Genomic DNA, 22,942 nt, shown 5'->3' with positions numbered 1-22,942 from the left:
TTTAAAAGAATATTGCAGGACCGAAAATATTTGGACAGGGTTGTGAATTTGATGTTGAAACATCAGAACTAAGGAGATGAAAATGTGACACAGCACAAACAAGCACACACACACACACACACACACAAAAAAAAAAGCAGTACAGGGAGGGTGTTCATGTCTTTATCAGCAAGCACGAAGACATCTCATTTTGTACATGGCACAGCTTACAAATGCTGCCTCATTACAAATCAGTGCTTTATTTATTCAACAGCATCAGATTGTAAATTACAAAACAAACAAACAAAATACACATTAGGTTTGTGTAGTTTTAATGTTGAAATATGAACATATAACATCTATGACAGTCACACAATATGCCCATTATACAAATATACTATACAGTAATACAGTGAAACATAAGACGTCTCTTTGAATGACAATATTTTATGTAAACGCATATACAGTTGCCATCCTAAACACGGCTCAGAGCACAAAAGAGCCAGACGTATAAACATATCCAGTATATACACTGATCTGGTTGAAATAACTCAAACTTTTTTGAAAGGAAACGCAGTCTGCTCAAGCATGATAAAACTGCTACGAGACGATCTCGCTCAAACGGGGACTTGGGAAAGCTGTGGCTTTAGGGGTTCTAGTCCTGGTGCACATTGTGACCAAAGCACCTATATTTATTTTCTTTCTTTTTGGATTTTTTTTTGTTTTGACAGATTGTCAAGTTTTACCCTTCGGTTAACCAACAAAAAAAAGTCTTCTGGTGCCAAAGGAAAAGTACATGAAAAGAAAAGCCTGCTCTCATTTTTTTTTTCTTTCACTTTTTTGTATATTGCCGTTTCTGAGACCCAAATGATTTGTAAAATTCCAAGAGACACTTAAAGACATAAGACACTTGCAGATAATGACATTTTGGCATCATTTAGCATTTCACTTGAAAGTAATAGAGGACACACAGTTTTACAAATAGCTGATTTCCAGGACACTGTCTCCTAATTCCTCTGCCACTGGTTTGATGCTTCCTCTCTGAGATCCGTTGAAACTAACAACACGTCCATAGGTTGGACTAATATAGTCCCCATTTTCCCCAGTTCTGTTTCCATTACTTGGACCTGCTTCCTTGGCATCAACCAAGCTTGAGACTACGGTCCTAGTGGCCTCCCTGTGCCTATTTCTGCAGCCGTTCTTTACAGATCTACAGATTTCTGTCATCTGGATGGCATTCTCAATGTAACCCATATCTGCTTCGTGAACATCTTCCGCTTCTTCCCCACTGTTTTGTTGTATTTCTTGACAGGATTCTTTCAGGCAGTCTGTCAGCTCGAGGTCCTTTTTCATTTCCTCTAGGGGCAGGGTGTGGTTTCCGACTGTCCCCTGTTGTAAATCCTGGTTTTCTACTCGCCTGGTCGAACGACACAGAGCTTTCCTGAAGCCTCGCTTGAAGTTGTCAGAGAGGAATCCGTATAGTATGGGATTGGCACAGCTATTGGCATATGAAAGGACCACCACAAAGTAATACAGACCCCGGAACTCTCCCGGGAGCAGTACTAGCAGGTTGACAATGTTTAATATGTAGAATGGCAGCCAACAAAACACAAACACAGCTACCACTATCACCACCATTCGCGTGATCTTCCGCTCAGACTTACGCCGCCGGATGGACGTGGCTCGGACTCTGCGTCCGGAGCTGCGGACCTTGATTACGATGAGCAGGTAGCACATGCAGATGACTAACAGAGGCCCAAAGAATCCTACAGTGGCTGTGTAAACAATAAATGCAGCTTTCCAGACTTCTGCAGGTTCAGGCCATACTATGCTGCAGTTCCCGTCGTCCTGTAAAACATCAGCGAAAATCACAACTGGAAGAACGACTAGAAAGGAAACCGCCCATACTGTGGCATTGACTGCCTTGGCTACTCGAGGTTGGCGCCACCTGGAAGACCGGAGAGGATGCACTACTGCCAAGTAGCGATCAATACTCATTACGGTCAGGCAGAAGATGCTGGTGAACTGGTTAATGGCATCCACAGTCATGACCAGGCGACACATCAGTGACCCAAATGGCCAGGACAGAAGAGCATTCTGGACAGCCAGAAAGGGAAGTCCAAGCATGAAAAGCTCGTCAGCTATGGCCAGGTTCAGGATGTAGATGTTTGTGACGGACTGGGTCTGAGAGTAGCGCAAGACGATGTGAATGACCAAGGTGTTGCCCCCTAAACCGACCACGCAGACTATTATATAGATAAGAGGAATGAGGATTCCAGCAACGCTTGGCATGAAACCGGTGTCGTAGTTCTCCGTCCAGTTCTGCAGAGACCCATTGAGGAGGAATGTATCATTTGGGAGTGGAGGGGAGGCAGTAAAGTCCAAATTGCTTGAGAGAACGGAATTGTTGCCCCATGGTTTTGTGAGTGCTGATGCTCGGATCCGATTTGGTGTCTCCATCTTATCAGATAGGTCTTTAGAATCTCAGCATGTTACCTGTAAATATGAAAAAAAACAACAACATTGTTTTGTAGTGTTTTGTATTATCAGGATAAATATCATTAGCTTTAATGGTGAGATAAGCTGAAAAACAGTAGGAGATTCATGATCTGGGAAATGTTTTGTGACCGACTTCGACCCAGCACACAAACTGTGTACTTAAACCATGTCCATTCATTACTGAGACAAGCAGAAAGCATGTACAGACCATGAAGAACGTTGGCAAACCATGTCAGAGGATATTACAAAGAGCCTGGCCCCTGACAGTGCAGGAAATGAGTGAGAAGGATAAATAATGGCCTGTGATGAGCCTCGACAGGTCCATAACAGCTGCATTTGTGTTGTTAGCTACCTCTTATGACGCCAGCACCCACGCTTTGCACCTTTTCCCCACCATCATGCTAATGCTGGCTAATTGGCTTTTTATTAGAGAAGCATAGAGCAAAAGGCTGACAGGGCTGTCGCGTGGCATAATTCACAGGCGGCTCTATTAGCTTTAGGGAAGGAAAACACATGTATATGTGTTTTTATGTATTTTTTACATTTATTTTTTATGTATTCTACATAGCCTACCTAGTTTGTAGGCTATGTAGAAAATGTTTCCTACGTATAGCACATTTCTGTAAATGATCTTGCATAAATCTTATTAAATTGGATAATGAAAATAGGCATGAGCTTCAAATCATGCTGATAAAAATATACATGTAATTAGCTAATAAACTGGCTGCATAAATACTAGCTGTTATGGAAAAATCAACAAAGGGGTGGTGGTATGAAGAGACTCTTAGCTCCCTGACTAAATAAACCTTAAAGCCTTACTGGATTAAAAAAAGCTTCACAATATGAACAATTAGAGGTTTATTAGATAAGTTATTACGTTCAGAGTCTCTGCAGATTAGCTGAAGTTGTCACTATGGAAACTATTAAATAACGTTTTTAGATTAGAATTGTAGTGTCCCCAGATTTAGCAAAGATTTGCTTTGCAGCCAAAACGTCTTTCAGACAAGGACTCAAGACGTTCTAACCAATCAGAATTTGAGAATTCAGCTAGGAAGCTGTGGAATAAGGGGAAAAAACCCTACCAAATATTTTCACGTTATTAGAAAAGCTATATTCATAAACAACACCTAATAAACAGGCAAGTCAATAAACTGTATACGTTAAAGAACATGTATTGTTTTATCCATTTATTGCTACATTGAATAGCCAGTAAAAGTAGGCATGTGCACAATGATTTTTTTTATGATGAGTTTTAGCAAAACTGATTTTTGCCTATTAGAATGACAGAAAAATCAACTCTTTTTTGTTCATCCTGATTTCCAGTTTTCTTTCACTAGAATAACAGCCTACATGTATTATGTAATATTCTTTACACACTACCCACTGACTGGTTTTGTGTGTCCTGTCATCTCAGGCTGATGTGGCCTCTGAGGCTCAGTAAAATGCAAATGAAGCAGGTTAACAATGTGATTATTATTTTTTAGCCTCCCCAGGGCAGGGACCTCTGGCTGGTGGGTGAGCTTTCAGACTCAGAAAGCAATAAAGCTGAGCAAGCTGTTACAATGAAACTCTGTCAAAAGCAGGACTGTTCAGCTCCTGAATGTGAAAGAAAGACAAATTGAATATGTAGCCATCGTGTCCAGGGGGAATGTAGTCATTTTTGTTTGAAGACACTCTGCCTCGACTTGGCCGCTTGATGGGAAAAAGACGTGCTGATGTGATGATAGGAAGCGAAGATAAAAACATGTACCCAATACCAGACACACACACATTCGTCTTACTATCATTGTGAGGACCTCCCTTTAACATAGCTATTAAAGCAGCTCACTGATTAACCTCAGTAGCCAAAAATAAAACACAGGTTTCACTATATAAAAAGGAATGGAATGGCTTTTAATTGACCAAAAAGATCCAATTTTAACACCTAACAATTGACATCTGGTTTCTCAAAAGAGAGCAACACACAAACACACACACATTAGTCTTTCTATCATTGTGAGGACCTTCATATGACATACTTATTAAAGCAGTTCATTAATGTTAAACCTATGCCTCAATATAATCCTAAAAATCTAAAATAAAAACACGTAGGACCAGCTTAATGTCCCCAGAAGGTCAAATTTTTTTTAGATATTTCTGTCCTTGTTGGGACATTTGGTCCCCACCAAGATATGAAAACAAGGGCACATACAAACACTTAAAAGGTACAATTTGAATAATTTTTAATTTTTTTATTTTGACATCTGGTTTCTCAAAAGAGAGCAAAACACACACACACACACATTTACACACACCATGCCTGAAGTACACAGCTCTTAAACTCCACTTTGACTGCATAATATGAGTTAATGGTCTCATGTATATAGCTTTTTATTTCCGATTGCAAAGCGACGGCACTTCAAGCAAAGGACCCGAGCCACTACGGCAATGCGCCGCATTTGAATGAACCTGTTCATACCGTCAGAGTCTGCAATATGCCTGTATGGCACTTGACTTTAATTGGACAGTTTTATTGGTTCTATGAGGAGTATTGCATTTCCTTCATGCATAGAGCTATCTGCACTTAAAGAATAGTTCAGTTCAGGAAAAAAAAAAAAAAAGTCCACTTGCATAATGGCACACAACGTCGGCGGAGACCCAGCCTAAAAATCCTCACAGCTGTAATCAAAGCACTGGATAAAAGCTCTGAATACTTATGGAAATTGGATTTCAATTTTTCACTCTTGTTTTGTCTTTATGGCAGATTGGAGTGGTTAAAATTCCTATAATCAAATGAATAGTTGGGGCTAAAAATGAAAATTGCAACTATTTCCACTTACGCCAAAATGTATATGATTAGCTGCGGTTTGGACGAGACAAACTCTGTGCTGGAACTACAAGTTTGCTAGCAAGCACTGGAAATGAATCTTATTTTTAAGAAGAAGCATATTTATCTGTAATGATCTTGAACTTGGAGAGAGGCTTTAACTGTATATTTATTTTCATTATATCTAAGAATTAAAACCACACACTTTTATACAACAGTTCTATAAACAAGAAATTAATATCGAGTCACTGAGGTTTTGTCACTAAATGGCTAAGCGCACTGTTAAGTTTTGTATCGCTAGTGGAAACAGATCAAGAAGAAATCGTACTCACTTCATAACATGTTAGCTAGATGATCGTCATGCTAGCTCATGTTGATTTGTATATTCCGGTAAAAAAAAAATGCCTTCTTGTTACTCATCTTCACCTGAGAAACGTTTAAAGTTTAAGTCTGAAGTTATATTTGTGAAAAGGATGATGTGACAAACACTACAGTAGAAACTGATTTGAAACAGGAAATGGAATTTTATGTACCGAAGGTTAATAGATATAAACGCGCATGAAATGCCTCTCAGCCAATCAGATTAATGGACGGTAACTAACTGTTGTATAACAAAAATGTATTTTTTTTTAATTAGATATTATTTATTTTATCGAATATCTTTGGACACAGTGCAGTTTATGGACACATTTTAGCATCTGTCTTCTCTCTCCAAGGCAGCCAAACAGCACAAGAATTTGATTCAAAGTGAAATGACTTGATGACCCATATAACAACTGATTGCTGCAGAGTCACTGCTGTGTGTACTGAAAATGACAGGGTTTTTATCTTTATTCCATTCCAGAGAATCGTGAAATCACTTGCCATGTGAGAGACACTCAGCTCTTCAGTGTCTTTACTCTGTGTTTATTCTCCAGATCTCCTCTTTCCTAGTTTGAGCTCCTCTAGTTTATTAGCATCCCTGGGGTCTTCTCAATACTCTACTTGATATATGCTTGACTCCTGTGTTCCTCTGCTGCGTCCTACACTGAGTTTATTCTCAGATCAGTAGACAGAAAAGAGCCATCATCAGATCAGACAGTGGTACTGATCCTGTTAGGAAAAACATACAGGTCCATTTTTGTTCTTGAAGTATAAGGAGCCTTTGTTTTTGTCACATATCCATTACAGCACAGTGAAATTCTTTCTTTGCATAGCCCAGCTTTGGATGTTAGGGTCAGAGCACACGGTCAATCCCCTTGCTTAGGCCTGAATGCTGACCTACAACAGTGGCAGCAAGGCAGCACTTGGGCTTGAACCCTGACCTACAACAGTGGCAGAATGGCAGAGCTGGGGCTTGAACCCTGACCTACAACAGTGGCAGAATGGCAGCGCTAGGGCTTGAACACTGACCTACAACAGTGGGAGCTTGAATCCAGACCTACAACAATAGCAGCTTGGCAGTACTGGGGCTTGAACCCCGAACTATGAAAATGGCAGCACTAGGGCTTGTATCCTGACCTATAACAGTGGCAGCATGGCAGCACTTGGGCTTGAACCCTGACCTACACCAGTGGCAGACTGGCAGCACTGGGGCTTGAACCCTGACCTATAACAGTGGTAGACTGGCAGCACTGGGGCTTGAACCCTGACCTACAACAGTGGGAGCTTAGACCTTGACCTACAACAATAGCAGCTTGGCAGTGCTGGGGCTCGAAACCTGACCTACAACAGTGCAGATTGGCAGTGCTGGGGCTTGAACCATGACCTACAACAGTGGGAGCTTGGACCCTGTTGAGGCATGAACAACAGTGGAGCTTGAACCCTGACCTACAACAGTGGCAGCTTGGCAGCACTGGGGCTTAAACCCTGAACTACAAAAATGGCAGCGTTAGGGCTTGTACCCTGACCTATAACAGTGGCAGCATGGTAGCACTTGGGCTTGAACCCTGACCTACAACAGTGGTAGACTGGCAGCGCTGGGGCTTGAACCCTGACGTACAACAGTGAGAGCTTGGACCCTGACCTATAACAATAGCAGCTTGGCAGTGCTGGGGCTCGAAACCTGACCTACAACAGTGGCAGATTGGACCCTGTTGAGGCATGAACAACAGTGGAGGTTGAACCCTGACCTACAACAGTGGCAGCTTGGCAACCCTCAGGCTTAAACCCTGACCTACAACAGTGGCAGCTTGGCATCACTGGGGCTTGAACCCTGAACTACAACAGTGGCAGCTTGGCAGTACTGGGGCTTGAACCCTGAACTACAAAAATGGCAGCACTAGGACTTGAACCCTGACCTATAACAGCAGCAGCTTGGCAGTGCTGTGGCTTGAACCCTGACCTACAACAGCAGCAGCTTGGCAGTGCTGGGGCTTGAACCCTGACCTATAACAGCAGCAGCTTGGGGCAAAACCCCAACCTTCCAATCAACAACAACAAGAGCCTTAACCAGTTGAGCTACCACCACCTCAAAGATGTGTGACATTCCCAACACAGATGGGACTGAAACCCACAATAGCTCTAGCTCCGAAGGCTGATGCCTTATCCATTAGGGTACTGGGTCAGCACAAAGAATACAAATGTACCAATTAATGGTACAACCATGGTCCTTAAGATCAGGTGTACAGCATCCCCCCCCAACACACACACACACACACACACACACTTCTTTTCAACCCTAGTGATACTAAAGGCATTTATACAGGAAATTGTGTAATTGTTCAAACACCTGACTCCTGAGTTTGCTCAGATACTAAAAGTACAGATCAGGCTCTGGGAACATTCACAGTTTGCTGACTCTTAGTTTTTATTCCAAGCTGAATACTTAAAGCTGGATAAATGACTTGTCCCACAGTACAGCACAAGCAGCTTTATTCTCCAGGCTATTCGGTCTTTATTTAGGAAACAAATAAGTTTAACAACCAGCGAATAAAAAAGCTTCTCATTACTGACTTTCCCAAAGCAATAAACACTTATTTTTTGTGTTTGTTTAATATTAATGAACTTCTATCTATCTATCTATCTATCTATCTATCTATCTATCTATCTATCTATCTATCTATCTATCTATCTATCTATCTATCTATCTGTCTGTCTGTCTGTCTGTCTGTCTGTCTGTCTGTCTGTCTGTCTGTCTGTCTGTCTGTCTGTCCATAACCCTCACAGGACAGCTATAATAAATAGTAAAATCTAAACAAAACATGCTAATGAGAAAATAATATCATTATTATCTCAAGCTCACTTTGAGGACTTTTAATGAAGACGTGATTTGTTCAGCACGCTTTTAACAGAACTTAGTCATTTCTTATAACAGTACGTCTCTCGTTAGAACATCTTCATCATATCATCTGACATGGAGATAGCTTTATCACACTAGAGAATTCAGCCAAGATTATATTCCTCTCATTCAGTGACAACTAATCATAAAAGACAGCTCTAATTACATAGTCTAGGGCCAACTTAAATGCGACGAGAGATGGAATTAAATAGAATCTTTCTGTCTACTTCAAAAATCTCCTTTTAATTTCTGGGTCTTGAGTTTTCTTGTTCTCTTATTCTCCAGTTCTTTTCATTCCTAGTTTGAGCTCCTCTAGTTTGTTAGCATCCCTGGGGTCTTCTCAATACTCTACTTGATGTATTCTTGACTCCTGTCCTTTTGTGCCACGTCCTTCAGAAAAGAATCGAGGTCGGCCATCATCGAGGCCGTATCAAATGGTTGGAAGTGTTCAGGAAGTGAAGAGGGAAAATAAATCCAGATGGAGCTGGCCCGGGTGCTTCCGGCATCAAAGTTAATAAGTATTTGAAGGAAGCTTTTCCTTTTGAAAGTATAGTTCAGTATAATAGTATTTTTTTTTAGATTAAAAAAAACTAACTAACTAACTAACTAACTAACTAACTAAATAAATAAATTAATAAATTCATTAATTAATAAATAATTAAATGTTGTATTATATGTTTTTATGTAATGTATTTTAACAAAATCATTTTTTAAAATGTATTTATTTTATTATCATTATTATTATTAAGACACACTGCATTTTACCCCATCGCTGTTCTTAACCCTGCATTTACTTGCCACATGTTTACCATATCTTCCATGTTTACTTTACACTTTATACATGCACATAATTTTATTTTTTATTATTTGCACTAATAGTAATCTTGTACTGTACATTTTTACTTCTTGTGTCTTTTCCCCCCCATGTCCTTATAATTTATATTATAGATGAGGGAAATTGTTTAGTTGCAGAAGTACAATAAATGACCGAAGACACAGCAACCTGAATGGAGTAACAAAAATAATAATAGCTTCTATGGAGCAAGTTGCCTGATCACTGATTGGTCTGATGATGGATGACCCCTAAACCTGAGGGGATGTGGGGAGAACACTCCTGCTTCTGTTCCTCGTTCTTCGTTGTCTTGGAGTTACTTGTACCCATGATTCACCTTCTTAGTGCAGACAATACTACTGTTGTGACTGTAAACTATTGTAGTTCATCTGAAGGTTTTATGCTCATATAAAAACTCCTAACATACCGCACATTTTCTCCACAGTTTGTCCAGCTTGCCTTTTGTCCCTTACGGTGAGTATCTTTTGAATCGCAAGGTTCCTTTCTTGAATTCAGTCTTGCTTATTAAGGAGCTAAATTAAAACTTCTGTAAAGCTGCTTTGTCACAATGTCTACTGGTGCAAGTGCTGTACAAATTATATTTCACTCAACCGAACTGATTTTAAAGAAAGATCATTTTAACCTCTTTTTTTAAAAACATTATTCTATAATTCTTCATGAATCTATGAATCTTCATGGTTCGGACAACAAATAATCTGTCTGCCTGTGTGTTCATGATAGTGATCTGCTATTGGCTCTGAAAATCTTTCTAAATAATGAGACCCTGCACCACTGATTGGCTCCTATTCATTACAGCAGCAGGGTTGACCAGCTAGTATGTTTTGCATGCCAAGTCAAATTACTTTCAGGAAGATGAATGTGCAGGACATTTCTTCTCTTACCACGAATAATAGAAGTAATAAAGGTATTGGGTTCAATTCTCTGCCGTAAGCTCGATCGCCTGCAGTAGAAGATCAGACCCAAAAGTACGTGCACTGCTTTTAGTTAACAAAACAAAGACTGACACAACTTACATAAAACTATGACATGGAAACCTCAACAAAATGTGACTATGCAATAAAAACCTGGATAACACGGCGTCCAGTTTTACGGCACACACACACACACACAACATTACATCAACAAAGGCAACAGATATAAACATAATGACTGACCATGACCAAGATAGTGGTCCAAGGAAGGAATAGTGGTGAACCAGTGACAGGGTCATGGGCAGCCATGGCTCATTGGGGAGCTAAGGCTGGCCCGTGTGATCCGATCCAACAGACGAGCTACTGTTGCTCAAACTGCTGAAGACGTTAATGCTGGTTCTGATAGAAAGGGGTCAGAATACACAGTGCAGCACAGTTTGTTGTGTATGGGGCTGGATAGCCACAGACCAGTCAGGGTGTCCATGCTGATCCCTGTGACCGCCGAAAGCACCAACAATGTGCACATGAGCATCAGAACTGGACCATGGAGCAATGAAAGAAGGTGGCCTGGTCTGATGAATCATGTTTTCTTTTACAGCACATGGATGACCGGGTGTACATACAAGCCCCAGCACCACCAAGCTCCACTGTTGGCCAATTGATCAAGGTTTTCGGTTTAGTTTAACAGTATACCTTAACCCTCCCTGTTCCAGGGGCGCTGTATCATAGCTGCCCCTATGCTCTGACCCCAACTTTCTCAGCTGGGATATCCGAAGCAAAGAATTCCACCGTGCTGTAATGTATGTGTGGTAATAATAAAGGCTTCGAGTTCTTTCTCATATGCAGCTGCGTTACACAAACATCACTAGATTACTTTCATAATTGACTTTGATCCTGATAATAAACACCGATAATTTTATCCAAACAATTTTTGTGTCATTCTCCATCCATTTCTCTTCTGTTTTATTTATTTATTTATTTATTTATTTATTTATTTATCTGCTTTATCTTTAATTTTATGCTTTATCTGTAATTCTGTCTGCTCAGACTGAACAACATAAAAAGACAGACATTTAATGTATATTATATATATTATAGATCATGTTTGATTGAGCTTGCTTCTCCGTGTTAATTAATCCATTAAATAACAAACATCTATTTAATGTAGTCGTTATTCACGTATGATACTTTAATAAGACATGTCGTTGTTAAGGTCAGCGCCTTCTTAGCTCATGATTAGTACATTCTAAGTGAACGTTTAAGTAAGTATTCATTATAGAAGGTATTGTATGTAGTACGTGGTTTTTCATGCAGCGTGATTGTAAAATGTTGCCGATGTTTGTGTTTTTTTTAATATATTAAATATCACAACCAATATCGCATCTTCTGGTCACGCAGTGTTGAGAGGAAATGAATGAACACGTCTTAGCTTATGCATTTTATATTCTTTATATAGCTAACATCACAATAAACTGCCAAATGTGATCACTAAGCCCAAATGGGATCAGACAATAAAATGGGCATCCAATAAAAAAAAATAAATAAGAAAAATAAATGGTTTCTCACCAACCGTTAAACAGAAAGCGACACTTGCAGACACTCCCAAACAGATACATTATCCATAAAAAAAAACCCAACCCCCTCCATTCTAGTTATAACGATCTCCTATCATTTGGTTCCACCCCATCCAGCTATGGCTTGCTTACTAGGAACTGATATCCCCTGCCTCTGTCCTCTCACCTGCATCCGTAATGAAAAGTAGCCTGAGATACCGGCCCTAATCTCCTCCAGACACAAAGAGGAAGTACACAGTCTTGTTCCCTTTTGTTCCTGTTTCCTTTTGGCCTTTTCAGGCCTTTTCGTTGGAGCTGACATGTCACCATGGCGATGAAGGGTTGGGAGGAGGTGACACCTCTCCTTCCATCCTAAACTGCTGGGGGGTATATGTGTGTGTTTGGTGGATAGATGTGTGAGAATGGAGGCTGGGTGGTGTTATAATGACTGTGATGCCTACGCTACATTTTGGACACACACACACACACATCACACATACACACAAAGGTAGGTGCAGGCTTGCATAAGTATTTACCCCCTGCAGCTTTTCCATGTTTTGTTATGCTACAATATGGTTTGCAGAATTATTAATGATGAAGTTGCATTACTTGTTACTTGCATTCCTGTTGTTACAAAAAGCAGTGACATCAGAAGTCTACCTGTGCACAATTAATACTGCATCACATGATCTCCATATAAATGACCAAACTTTTTCGCTTGGCCGTATAATTTCAAATTTTTAAAGATAGATTTTCTACAGGATATTCAAAGTTTGCTATAATCAAACCCTGACTTCTGCTTTGCCCAAGGAGCTTTGCTATTTTCTTGGTCATGATATTACTTGTTTATATGCTTTAACAAAATCTGGAACTTTCCAGAAAGGAGTATGTTTATACTGAGGTCATGTGACACAGCCAGATGGCATCCGACTTATCATGTGACGTCTAATAGTGACAGGTTGCACCAGGGGTTTTTACACCAGCAGGGGTGAAAATTTATGCAATTAGAACACATTGAGTCTTGGGGCGAAATGCAATGACACTGTATCAGTATCTGTTTAGTTCCCCAGATTTTAACCTGAAGTGGGCATGACATATGTAAAATGTATGAACCAAACCACAAGGGTTGTAGGTTTTAAGAGATTTTCTCCATTGAATCTCAGACTTATTGAAATTTGAACTTGGACTTGATCTCAGCTAGTCCTGGACTTGGACTTGTCTTAGACGTAACAGTGGAGGTCTGGAAAGAAAACAACTAGAGTCATGTGCAGAGCTGTGTTTAATTCCACTCACAGTTATTTTAGTTCGTACTTGTTTGCAAATACTAAGCATGAGTGACCACTGTGAATGCATCATGCACCATGTATGTCCATGTAAATGTAAATGTGGGCTTTGTTTCTCCAGTGAGCTTCATATCTGATTAATTTGTCCACATGAACTTACAAGCCTCCTGTTCTTGGAGGTTTTGTTTTGTAAGTTTTGTGTCGCTGGTCCATTGTTGCTCACCTCTAGTCTGAGCAAATAATACTACTTCTCTTCTCTGTATTCGTATCTATTGAGATATTGCTTGAGAACTAAATTTGGTACCATAGTCTGTTTCATATTACTGTGTTGAATTTATAGTATGGTGGCTTAGTGGTTAGCATGTTTGCCTCACATCTCCAGCATCCTGGGTTTGAGTTTTGCTCATGCTCACTGTGTGTGTAGAGTTTGTATGTTCTCCCGGTGGGTTTCCACCCACAGTCCAAAGACATGCTTCTAGGCTGATTGGTGTATCTAAATTGCCTGTTGTGAGTGAATGAGTGTGTGTGTGTGCCCTGTGATTGGTTGGCACTCTGTCCAGGGTGTATCCTGCCTTGATGCCTGATGACGCCTGAGATAGGCACAGGCTCCCTGTGACCTGATGATGGATCGGATAAGCGGTACAGACATTGAAATGAATTTATAGTGATAGCTTAGAAGTTCTTTAGCTTCCACTCACAATTTACAATCCAACAGATTTTCCTTTACACCTGAACTTGTACAGGGAATCTGCATTTAAAACACTTAGTAGAGATGAATGTTCTGCATGATTGCATGATTTAGCTCCAAGCTCTTTGATTCCAGTTATGGATCTCCACTCCATTAATTACGTACAACAACAAATCTGCAGAAATGTTCTCCAAGAGGCCAGGATGTTCCCATAAAGCCAACCCATGGACATTCTCTCAGAGAAAAGAAGGAATCCGGCACAGCAGATAGTACATTTTGTCTCATTTAATGTGAAATTAGCTACTAAGAGGTCGCCGTGATGTTAATGGACAGCAAGTTCTTAGTAAATGGCTGAAGCGCTGTTCAGAGCATAATGGGGTGGCTGCCTAATGCAGACGATTAGCACGAAAGAACAGACAGAGTGTCATCAACCAGTTTGCCCTCGAGGGCCTTTAGGGAGGCTAAGGAGTTCAGTACAGCTGGGGATCGGGTTGGAGCCACAGCTGCAGATCTGATGATCTGATCCATAGCGTTCTCACTGGAGGTAAAAAATGATGTGGGTTTAAATAGTTGTGAGCGTAAAAAAATCTCATGGGTGATGTGAAGATAAACATGGATGCCATTGGAGTGAAATGTCAGACACTGTGATTCCTCTAAGCTGTAGTGTGATTGCAGTTTCCCAGTAAGGAATGTGTGAACTTTGCTCTGGAGTGTGTTCACACTGAGCTTGCCTTTTGTTATTTTTGGGAAGTCAGGTTTGAATCATTCAGTTTAATCATACATCTGTAAAAGCCAAAAATGAAAAGCCTAAAGCTTTATGTTCGTTCTTTGTTTTCAGGATCTGTGCGAATACAAATATATGGCCAGATTGGATGGCTAACATCTGATTTGATGTTCCAGGATCCTAGTTGGACGTGTTACCAAGGCAGAAGTCAGTCGGGCTCATCAATGGAAACAAGATTAATCGCTTAAATATCCCAGTAGTAGAAGCATTGTTTCAGCCAATAAGTACCTCTACCTTTTAGTCTAAATTTCCTCTCATTTCCCTTAGCTGTATTTCGTTAGTCATGGGGTGAAGTAGCCTACTTACATTGAATTGGAGCAGCGTAAACAGTGTACAGGAACAAAATGGGTTTTAAGTAATGGCTTCACTTGAAGTCAGCAAAATACTGTTGGTTTTTTTTTACTTTGATTATAAAAATGGCAGATAAGCAACAAGCAAAACAAAGGCAAAAATAACTAGCTCACGCTTAATGGAATAAAGAATGGAAACATACCTCACATGTCTTATTACTGCTAGGTTACAGGACCATTAGCCAGCACCAACTTCACAGAGATTATTTAATAGAATCTCTGCATGTGCCTTTTTGAAGATTTAGCATTCGCAATGCCGTGCAGCATTCAAGCACACGCTGCCTGCCCTGAAATTAATGATATTTTAATAAGTTGCTGATAATGATGGCAAAATATCGAAATGTAGAAAGGATCCTCGTGAGCCACTCCGCCGTGGCTTTGTCTTGAATGGCTTTTTTAAGAAAAAATACCAACCTAGTTTACAACGGTAGATGATCCAAATGAATAAATAAATAAGAAGGTAACAGAATGCATCTGAGAGACAGGAAGGAAATATCATCACACTGATGCTTATTATTCTCCTATAACAAACCACACCCTAAAGATTTTTTCTTCTTCTTGTATACCATAGAAATATGGCAATATTTAGAAAACAATATTCTACGTTTTTATTTATTTATAATACTGGTTAATTCCTGTCATTTCCTTAAATATTGCTTTAAACAATTCTGAAAAAACTTTGGAAAATATAAGGTTGGTGCTGACACTGGAGACTCCTTCCAAAAAATAAAAAAAAATTAAATAAACTGCCATAATCTTTTTTTTTAATTATTTATTATAATTTTTAGAGAAATGTCTGTGTCAATAAGTCTTTTCTAGACTTATTTAAAAGGGAAAATTAACTGTAGCAAAGAAACCCAAATTGTTACGCGTCATGTGTAACGTGTGTGGTTGTGTTTCAGCAACCTGACGCTTACGTGAGTCACCGTAATGTCAGAATAATCAGCCGCTAAATGTCTCAAGGATGAATATTTTATTAATCACCAGCACACACGCTGACTGGCTCGCCCATGGCTCTGTGTGACGCTGAAAGAAACTTGGACCAGCAGCCGGACTTGAATTCTACAAACCAGTCTGAGGAGATGAGAATTTGTCTCTCTCTGCCACAGGATCCACTGAATCCTACTTCATCCATGAGGTTTTAAGAGATCGAGTGAAAAGAAAACTACAGAGGGGAAGAGAAATCTCTAACAGTGTTGCGGCAATTGGTTTCCGAAAGGTGGTGTTAGCTGTTGGCTTCTGTCACTCAAGTGTAATTGCTTAACGTGAAGTGTGTGTGTGTGTGTGTGTGTGTGTAGGTGGGTATGGAAGCAGCGTGATTCTAGGATGAAAGGAGGTGGTGTGTCGTGTTTGTGCGCTACTCCACTCCAGTCTCATGTCACACAACACTATGCGCTGTGCCAGTATGATGAATGGAGCCTCAGTGCCCACTCTCTCCAGCGTCTGAACGTACATTTCTTCACTCGGGAACAAATGAGAGGACGAAAACCAATTAAGTTCTGAAACGGTTAAGAGGTTTCTTGATGAATTTGAGAGAAACCTGCTATCACAGCACAAAGAAATCTCAACATATGGCTGCTCTTTTGTTCATCTATGATTGTTTGAATGGAAAAAAAGAATGAGTGGAAGGAAAAAAATTGAACAAGTGATCGATTTTCCCCACGCGTAGTCGATTAGACAAGACGTCTCTGCCGTCTGATGTGTTAGTTTTGTTATGAGGCACCTGAGTTATGAGGATAAAGCTACAGAGTGTAGGATAAACTCTAAAATCTGACAATCCTGGTATAGGAATTCCCAGGCATTATTGTATTAAAGGCTATGTAGTCGGAATTGGTGGGAATTTTGTACGTAGGTTAAAGGTCAAATTGGATTTGGCATCAACTTTAGGTGTGTATCTGGCTACAAAGTGACAGGCAGAAGTGGGGTTTTTTTAATCCCTCTGAAATGTTTCTTTAATTTTGTAAGTGTAAAAGCTGAGCAGTAGCGGCGTGGAAGTAAACAATCCATCCCTAAGATGATTTGGTTGCTTCCATGTTCAGCATCGAATGTCTTTGTCGCGTCTCCCTCCACAGTGGTGGTTAATATGAAGCTCATATGAAAGTAGATACTCAGAGCTTTAAGAATGTGTAGCTTTTCGTAAGTATTTCGGTTTCTCCCTAACAGAAATGTTTCAAAGTAAATGTTGATATCAAACCCATTTCTGTTCTCTGAGATACTGCAAGTGTTTGTTCATCTAAAAAGCAGGTAAAATTTGATCCTCAACCACTAACAGTCTGTGGAAGGTTATCCAACTGAGGGAAAAACACACGTCTAAAAGTCCTGACTCATTTTTATCTCAGATTCACAGCCAGAACATCATTCATTTGTTCATAAGTTCAGTATTTAGCGCAACACTTTAGAATCTTTGCTCACGTCATCACATCATCTGCACGCCACACACATTCTCTCTCTCTCTCAATCTCTCTCTCTCTCTTTCTCGCGCTCTCTTTCTCACTCTCTCTCTCGCTAACCTTCTGATGGATGTTCCCACCACAACTGCATCGACTTACTTCGGATGAGTTAAAAGGCTTACCCTTTCGACTCTGGACTTGAATTTTCAATGTCTGCTGTGAGTCAGAAAATCAGGAAATGCACCCGAGGTGGAGTTACACTGATGTCTTACAAATAAGCTAGCTCCCGAAAAACATCCGGATAGGTATCATGTAAAGTTAAGTAATACGTATTGACTTTTCTTTTCAAAGACTATACCGCTGCATGAGGCTACACTGAGGAAAGGACAAAGGTGATGCCATAGAGCAAGCGAAGAGGATAGAAAGGACACAAATACAGAAAATATGGCAAACAACGTGGTGAAACTATTTATTCATTGTTGTTTACCAATCTGATATCCTGTACAAGCATAGACATGGACACTGCTTTAATACCATTACTGTTTCCTCACCTTTTGTACCTCAGGTATCTTTTTAGCAATGAATGAATCCCCATTAAGGATCAAACTAAAAATACGGTTTAGTCTGAGCTGCCAAAACACAAACCGAACAAATTAAAGTGGTAGACAAAAAAAAAATCAATTGAGAAAGTGATCAATTTTCCTCAAACGTAGTCGATTAGACAAGACGTTTCTGCCATCTGATGTGTTACGTCTGTTAGGAGGCACCAGAGTTATGAAGTTAAAGCTACATTGTGTAAAATATGATATTTCTGACGATCCTGATATAGGATAATTCCCAACACTGTGTTTGCAACTGGAATTTTGCATTTAGGTTAATGTAAAATGTTTTTGCCTAGCCTACTAGAGGCAATATATTCATAGAAAAGTCCCAGCTGACAAATCAGGCTTAAACTGAACTGTAAAAGCACAAACCGAACAAACTGGTAGCCCATGTTCCCCAGAAAGGCAAGTGCTGAAAGAACATCTTTACGGCTAGCAAGACCATGAGAAAACATTTGGCCAGTAGCTTTATCCAGGCTGTGGAATTTGCACTGTTAGCCAGTTGCTGTTAGTCATAATAGCCAGCTAGTGACTTACATATATTTTATCAAGAAGGAAATGTTCAATTATTCATTATTTTCAATCCATAACCAACAACACAGAATCCAGTCCGGGTGTTATATCCTACATTTCTCTTAATTAAAGGCTGCTGTTCTTACCCACTGTTTAGCCTCATCTGGCTCAGTGTGACCCAGGAGCGCCCAATCTTATCCATAAAGAGGTTCGATGGTGTGGTTTTTCGTCTGCAGCTAAACAGAAACTACACCTTGTAGTATAGTATTTTAAAAGATGTGATGAAACAGGTGTCTCTCCTGCTTGATTAGAGGTCAAACCTACACCCACACCATTCCTTCATGGAGAACCATCAGAGTAAACTGTATATACCAGCTCACTGACCTGTAAATGTCACGAAGGAGAAGCAGCTGGATGCCAGCGTGAGACTTTTACTGACACGCCAAATCAGTAGACAAATTTGTAGCTGGAAATCAAGCAGGGGTCAATCGATCTGATATCCAGAGAAACAAAGAGCAGAAACAAATGTAAACCGGGACGAAAAGCTTGGATATGAATGAGGCTAAAGAGGTTACAACTGCAGTCAGTAATCCGGTGAGTGGGAGTGAAAAAAATGTCTGGAATGGATTCGGACGTGACATTTAAAAGCAAAATTATTCTATATTTAAAATATTTTTATAGCTGTGGCTAAAAATGTTAGTGTTTGAATATAATTCAGTATATTGTTTTCTTACGGTAAATTATGTTATTTTTTTATTAAAAAATGTAGGCTCTAGAATTAGGAGGTTAAAGCTACAGTGTGTAGGATCTGATCTAAAACTCGTCATTAACTCAAAATGTGATAGTTAGATAGAAGGGAAATAATTTTCTAGGGACTTTTTTTCCCCAAGCACATCCTTTAAAGATTTATTTCCTGTGATTTCTGTAATCTGTATGAAACAGCATAATACTGTGATATCTCAGGCCAACATCAGCAGCAGTTCTTTGCTGAATCTGACTGTTTTACAGCAAGCTGAATTATACCGCTGATACCAGATGAGCAACTCAAACCAACAGTGACATGTTTGCTGGGTGAAAAATCCTGAAGCTCAGCTCTCAGCTCTGACTCGGGCTAAGTGGAAACTTGGCTCTCTGGAAAGCAGCTATGCCAGTCCGAGTGCTCATTAGCTAGCCGCCAAGAAGCGAAAATAAACACTCGCGAATCGATGCCAGAAAAGAAAGAGCACACAGAGCGACAGAGACAAAAAAGCCAGTTTAAGAGGATTTCTGGGTGGGATGGAGTCATTCATTTCTCTCTCTCTCTTTCTCTTGTTCTCTCTCTCTCTCTCTCTCTCTCACTCTCTTCCTTTCTCTCTCTGTCATTCTCTCAATCCATCATTCCCTCCTCTATTGAAAAGGGGCCGATTGGCGGCTGGAGAGAGATAGTGTTTAGTGAAGAGACGCTAATTGCACCAACAGGGGGAGGAAAGGACATCAGTCATCGTTTTTTTCCCCATCATCTCTCAAAGTGAAGTGCAGTAGTGTGAACAGCTGGGGGCTCCAATATGTATTAATGGTCGTCGGACAAAAAGGAGGGGAGTGTTTTGATTTATTCCGGGGTTTATGATAGACTCTTCAATAAATCCATTCTCAAATTACGTGTCAGGTTTTATAACAAATGCTGGAAACTGAAATATCAGTGAAATGATCACGAACCATATAATCACAAATGACATGAGAGCATCACGCCACTTGGGCAGTGTCTTCCTGTCCTCATGCTGGGAAATACAATAAGCTTAATATATGGAAGATATGAAAGACATATTTAGTGTGTTTAGACTGGAACCAAAATGAAAATCAGGCTGTTTTTAGCTTTCCAGACAGATGGATGGACAGATGGGGAATACAGATGGAGTCATGAAGGAGGTACGACAGAGACAACGAGGACAGAGGTTCACATCAGCCTCTCGTACCCCTGTTGTTGCTTAGTTTTCCTTCTGTTGTCAAATCTACAAATCTATATGTCATAGCATCTTTATGCACAAGGTCGTTCCACTGACCATGCAGGACAAACAATAAATTCACAGATAATCTACATATAGTTTTATCTCCTCCATCACAAATACTCTGGAATCTTATTATTAATCATATACGTATTATTATTTATTTCCCCCAGATCTTTCCTTTAGATGTCATTAAATTTGGTGGTTTGGATATCAACGGCAAATGAAATACTAGACACGAAGTAGACAGAACTGTGAGGGAAACTTTATGAAAGTCACCATCACTCGTATTATTCAAGCCACCTGGATGAGAAAGCAGGAACTGACATAGGAGCGATTTTCTTTCAAAAACACTGGAGATAAGAAAGCTGCACAGATACTCCACAAATCTCCAGACTCCACACTGAGTTGAGTATCTAATAAAGACAAACTCACCTAATTAAACCTGAGGCGCTCCAACTCCACCAGCCAGGTCAGGTTTAGAGGATGCTGAAGAGCCGTGACTTCGACAGCAGCTCACACGGGAAAGAAAAGAGCGGAGTAAAGAGTCTTACACAGGACTGCACTCAACTGCATCCCGTATCCAGGTAACCGAACGCTTGTGTGTGTGTGAGTGTGGATGTGTGAGAGAGATAGAGAGGAAGCGAGAGAGGGGAGACAGAAAGAAGAGTATGAGAGAGAAGGAGAGAGAGGGATAGAGGGAGGGAGGGTGGAGAGAGAGAGAGAGAGAGAGAGAGAGAGATGTAATAGATGCTTCATGTGAGTCGATTTGAATTTGACATTTTAATTTTATTTAGTTGCATGTCACGTTATAATTATTCTTGATAATCTGTTGTATTTATTAGTAATTATCATATATACATATTTTCTTTTTTTATTTTATTTATTTATTTTTCTACATTGCACCTTCATTATGGGATAATAGATACATAGATGCAAAACATAATTGACATAGTGTAGAAATGAGAGAGAGAGAGAGAGGCAGACAGACAGAGGGGAGAGAGAGAGAGAGAGAGAGAGAGGAGAGGGGGGAAAGGAGAGAAGAGAGGAAGAGACAGAGGTGAGAGAGGAGAGACAGAAGAGAGAGAGAGAGAGAGAGAGAGGCAGAGGAGAGAGGAAAAAAAAGACTGAGGGGAGAGAGAGGCAGAGGAGAGAGGAAGAGAGAGACAGGGGGGAGAGAGAGAGAGAGAGAGAGAGATGAATGACAGAACCCATTTTTGTTATCATTTATGTGATTTTTGCATGAATTTGAAAATACTGATATAATTCATTTATACACACCACACACTAAACTAGTGAGCCACTTGCAACCTATATATAATTCATATATAAGATACAGAATAGAATTTCAGAACTTTTACCAGATAATGTCTCTCATGTTCAGCAAAAAAAACAAAAACAAAAACCTAAAACTCCATTAAACCCATTTCTTTTTATTGATCAGAGTATACTGGTCTCTAACACTGTCCATCCCTGATTGTCTCTCAGCTCCTGCCAGTCATTGTCCAGTTGGGCTTCTTTTGTGCTTGGAGTTGTGATCAAGTCAACTTAAAATTTGATTTCATAGCCACACACTGTGTGACATGCAAGCAGTGAAATGAAGAATTAAGCAAGAACAAAACTAGACCGAATAGAATTACAATACAATTATACACAAAATATATACAGAAAGGATAAACATACAGCAGATAAATTGAGAACTCTATTGTTACTATTATAACAGTGCAGATTGAGTACAAGGTGTATAATATATGCGGTACAAAATCCAGCCTAGGTAGTGAGTGCAGTGCAGACGAGTCCAGAAAAGTCACATTTCTGAGCTGAAGTATGACATGTGGAACAAATATCCTGCCAGCTCTGACTGAAAATTACCATTACAGGACTGTCAGAGTGACCCAGATAAAGTTCGCAAGTATTTTTTTCTTGCCTCAATTCAATAATGCTAGTTTTTTCTCCTGATTTTTAATTTTTAATGAAATCTTTTCTTGAATTTCCTTCAGTCCTGCTCTAGCTGTTCTGCAGTCCAGCCGTGACACTTAAAACTGTTCAAAACAAACTTTAAACCACATTATAACCTGCAATTTCCCTGGAGGTTAATGCTTATTTGTTAGCACCACTTGTGAATTAATTCAAACAGAATGGAATAAGTTGTCTTTAGAAATTTCACAATTCACAAATGCCCATTCTATGAATAAATAAATAAAAAGAAAGAAAGAAAGAAAGAAAGAAAGAAAGAAAGATTGTAGAAATATTGTAGGTTTAGCATCTTGTAATCTTCGGTTGTCCTTCTGAGCCTTAAAGGTTTTAAGTAGAAGCATTTTATTTTATTTTACAGATTATTTGACACATTAAAAGAACTAATAAAATGAAATAAAAAGCTAAAAACATGTAATTATCCACTAAACCCTTAAAGAATTATCCTGAGTTTTGCTTTTGCTTATTATTATTATTATTATTATTATTATGAAATTATTATTGTTTTTAGATTCT

At 39.6% G+C, this 22,942-nt stretch overlaps 1 protein-coding gene across 2 annotated transcripts; it reads right to left on the bottom strand.

Annotated features, from left to right (window-relative positions):
* Window positions 1-117: 117 nt before the first annotated feature.
* On the bottom strand, window positions 118-21,048 carry si:zfos-169g10.2 (somatostatin receptor type 5). 2 transcript variants are annotated; one of them, XM_058403561.1, is made up of 2 exons: window positions 20,888-21,048; window positions 118-2,475 (listed from the first exon to the last, which is right to left on the bottom strand). In XM_058403561.1, the coding sequence occupies exon 2, from the start codon at window positions 2,437-2,439 to the stop codon at window positions 955-957; it is 1,485 nt and encodes a 494-aa protein (XP_058259544.1). In that variant the 5' UTR covers window positions 2,440-2,475; window positions 20,888-21,048; the 3' UTR covers window positions 118-954. The 2 variants fall into 2 exon arrangements, with proteins under 2 accessions (XP_058259544.1, XP_058259545.1); XM_058403562.1 differs by lacking the exon at window positions 20,888-21,048 and adding an exon at window positions 18,855-19,001.
* Between the last annotated feature and the right edge of the window lie 1,894 nt (window positions 21,049-22,942).

The sequence above is a fragment of the Hemibagrus wyckioides genome, linkage group LG11 (assembly GCF_019097595.1).
Source record: "Hemibagrus wyckioides isolate EC202008001 linkage group LG11, SWU_Hwy_1.0, whole genome shotgun sequence".
NCBI classification, from domain to species: Eukaryota; Metazoa; Chordata; class Actinopteri; order Siluriformes; family Bagridae; genus Hemibagrus; species Hemibagrus wyckioides.
The sequence above is the reverse complement of the archived record's forward strand: the minus strand, read 5'-3'. Positions and strand labels throughout refer to the sequence as shown.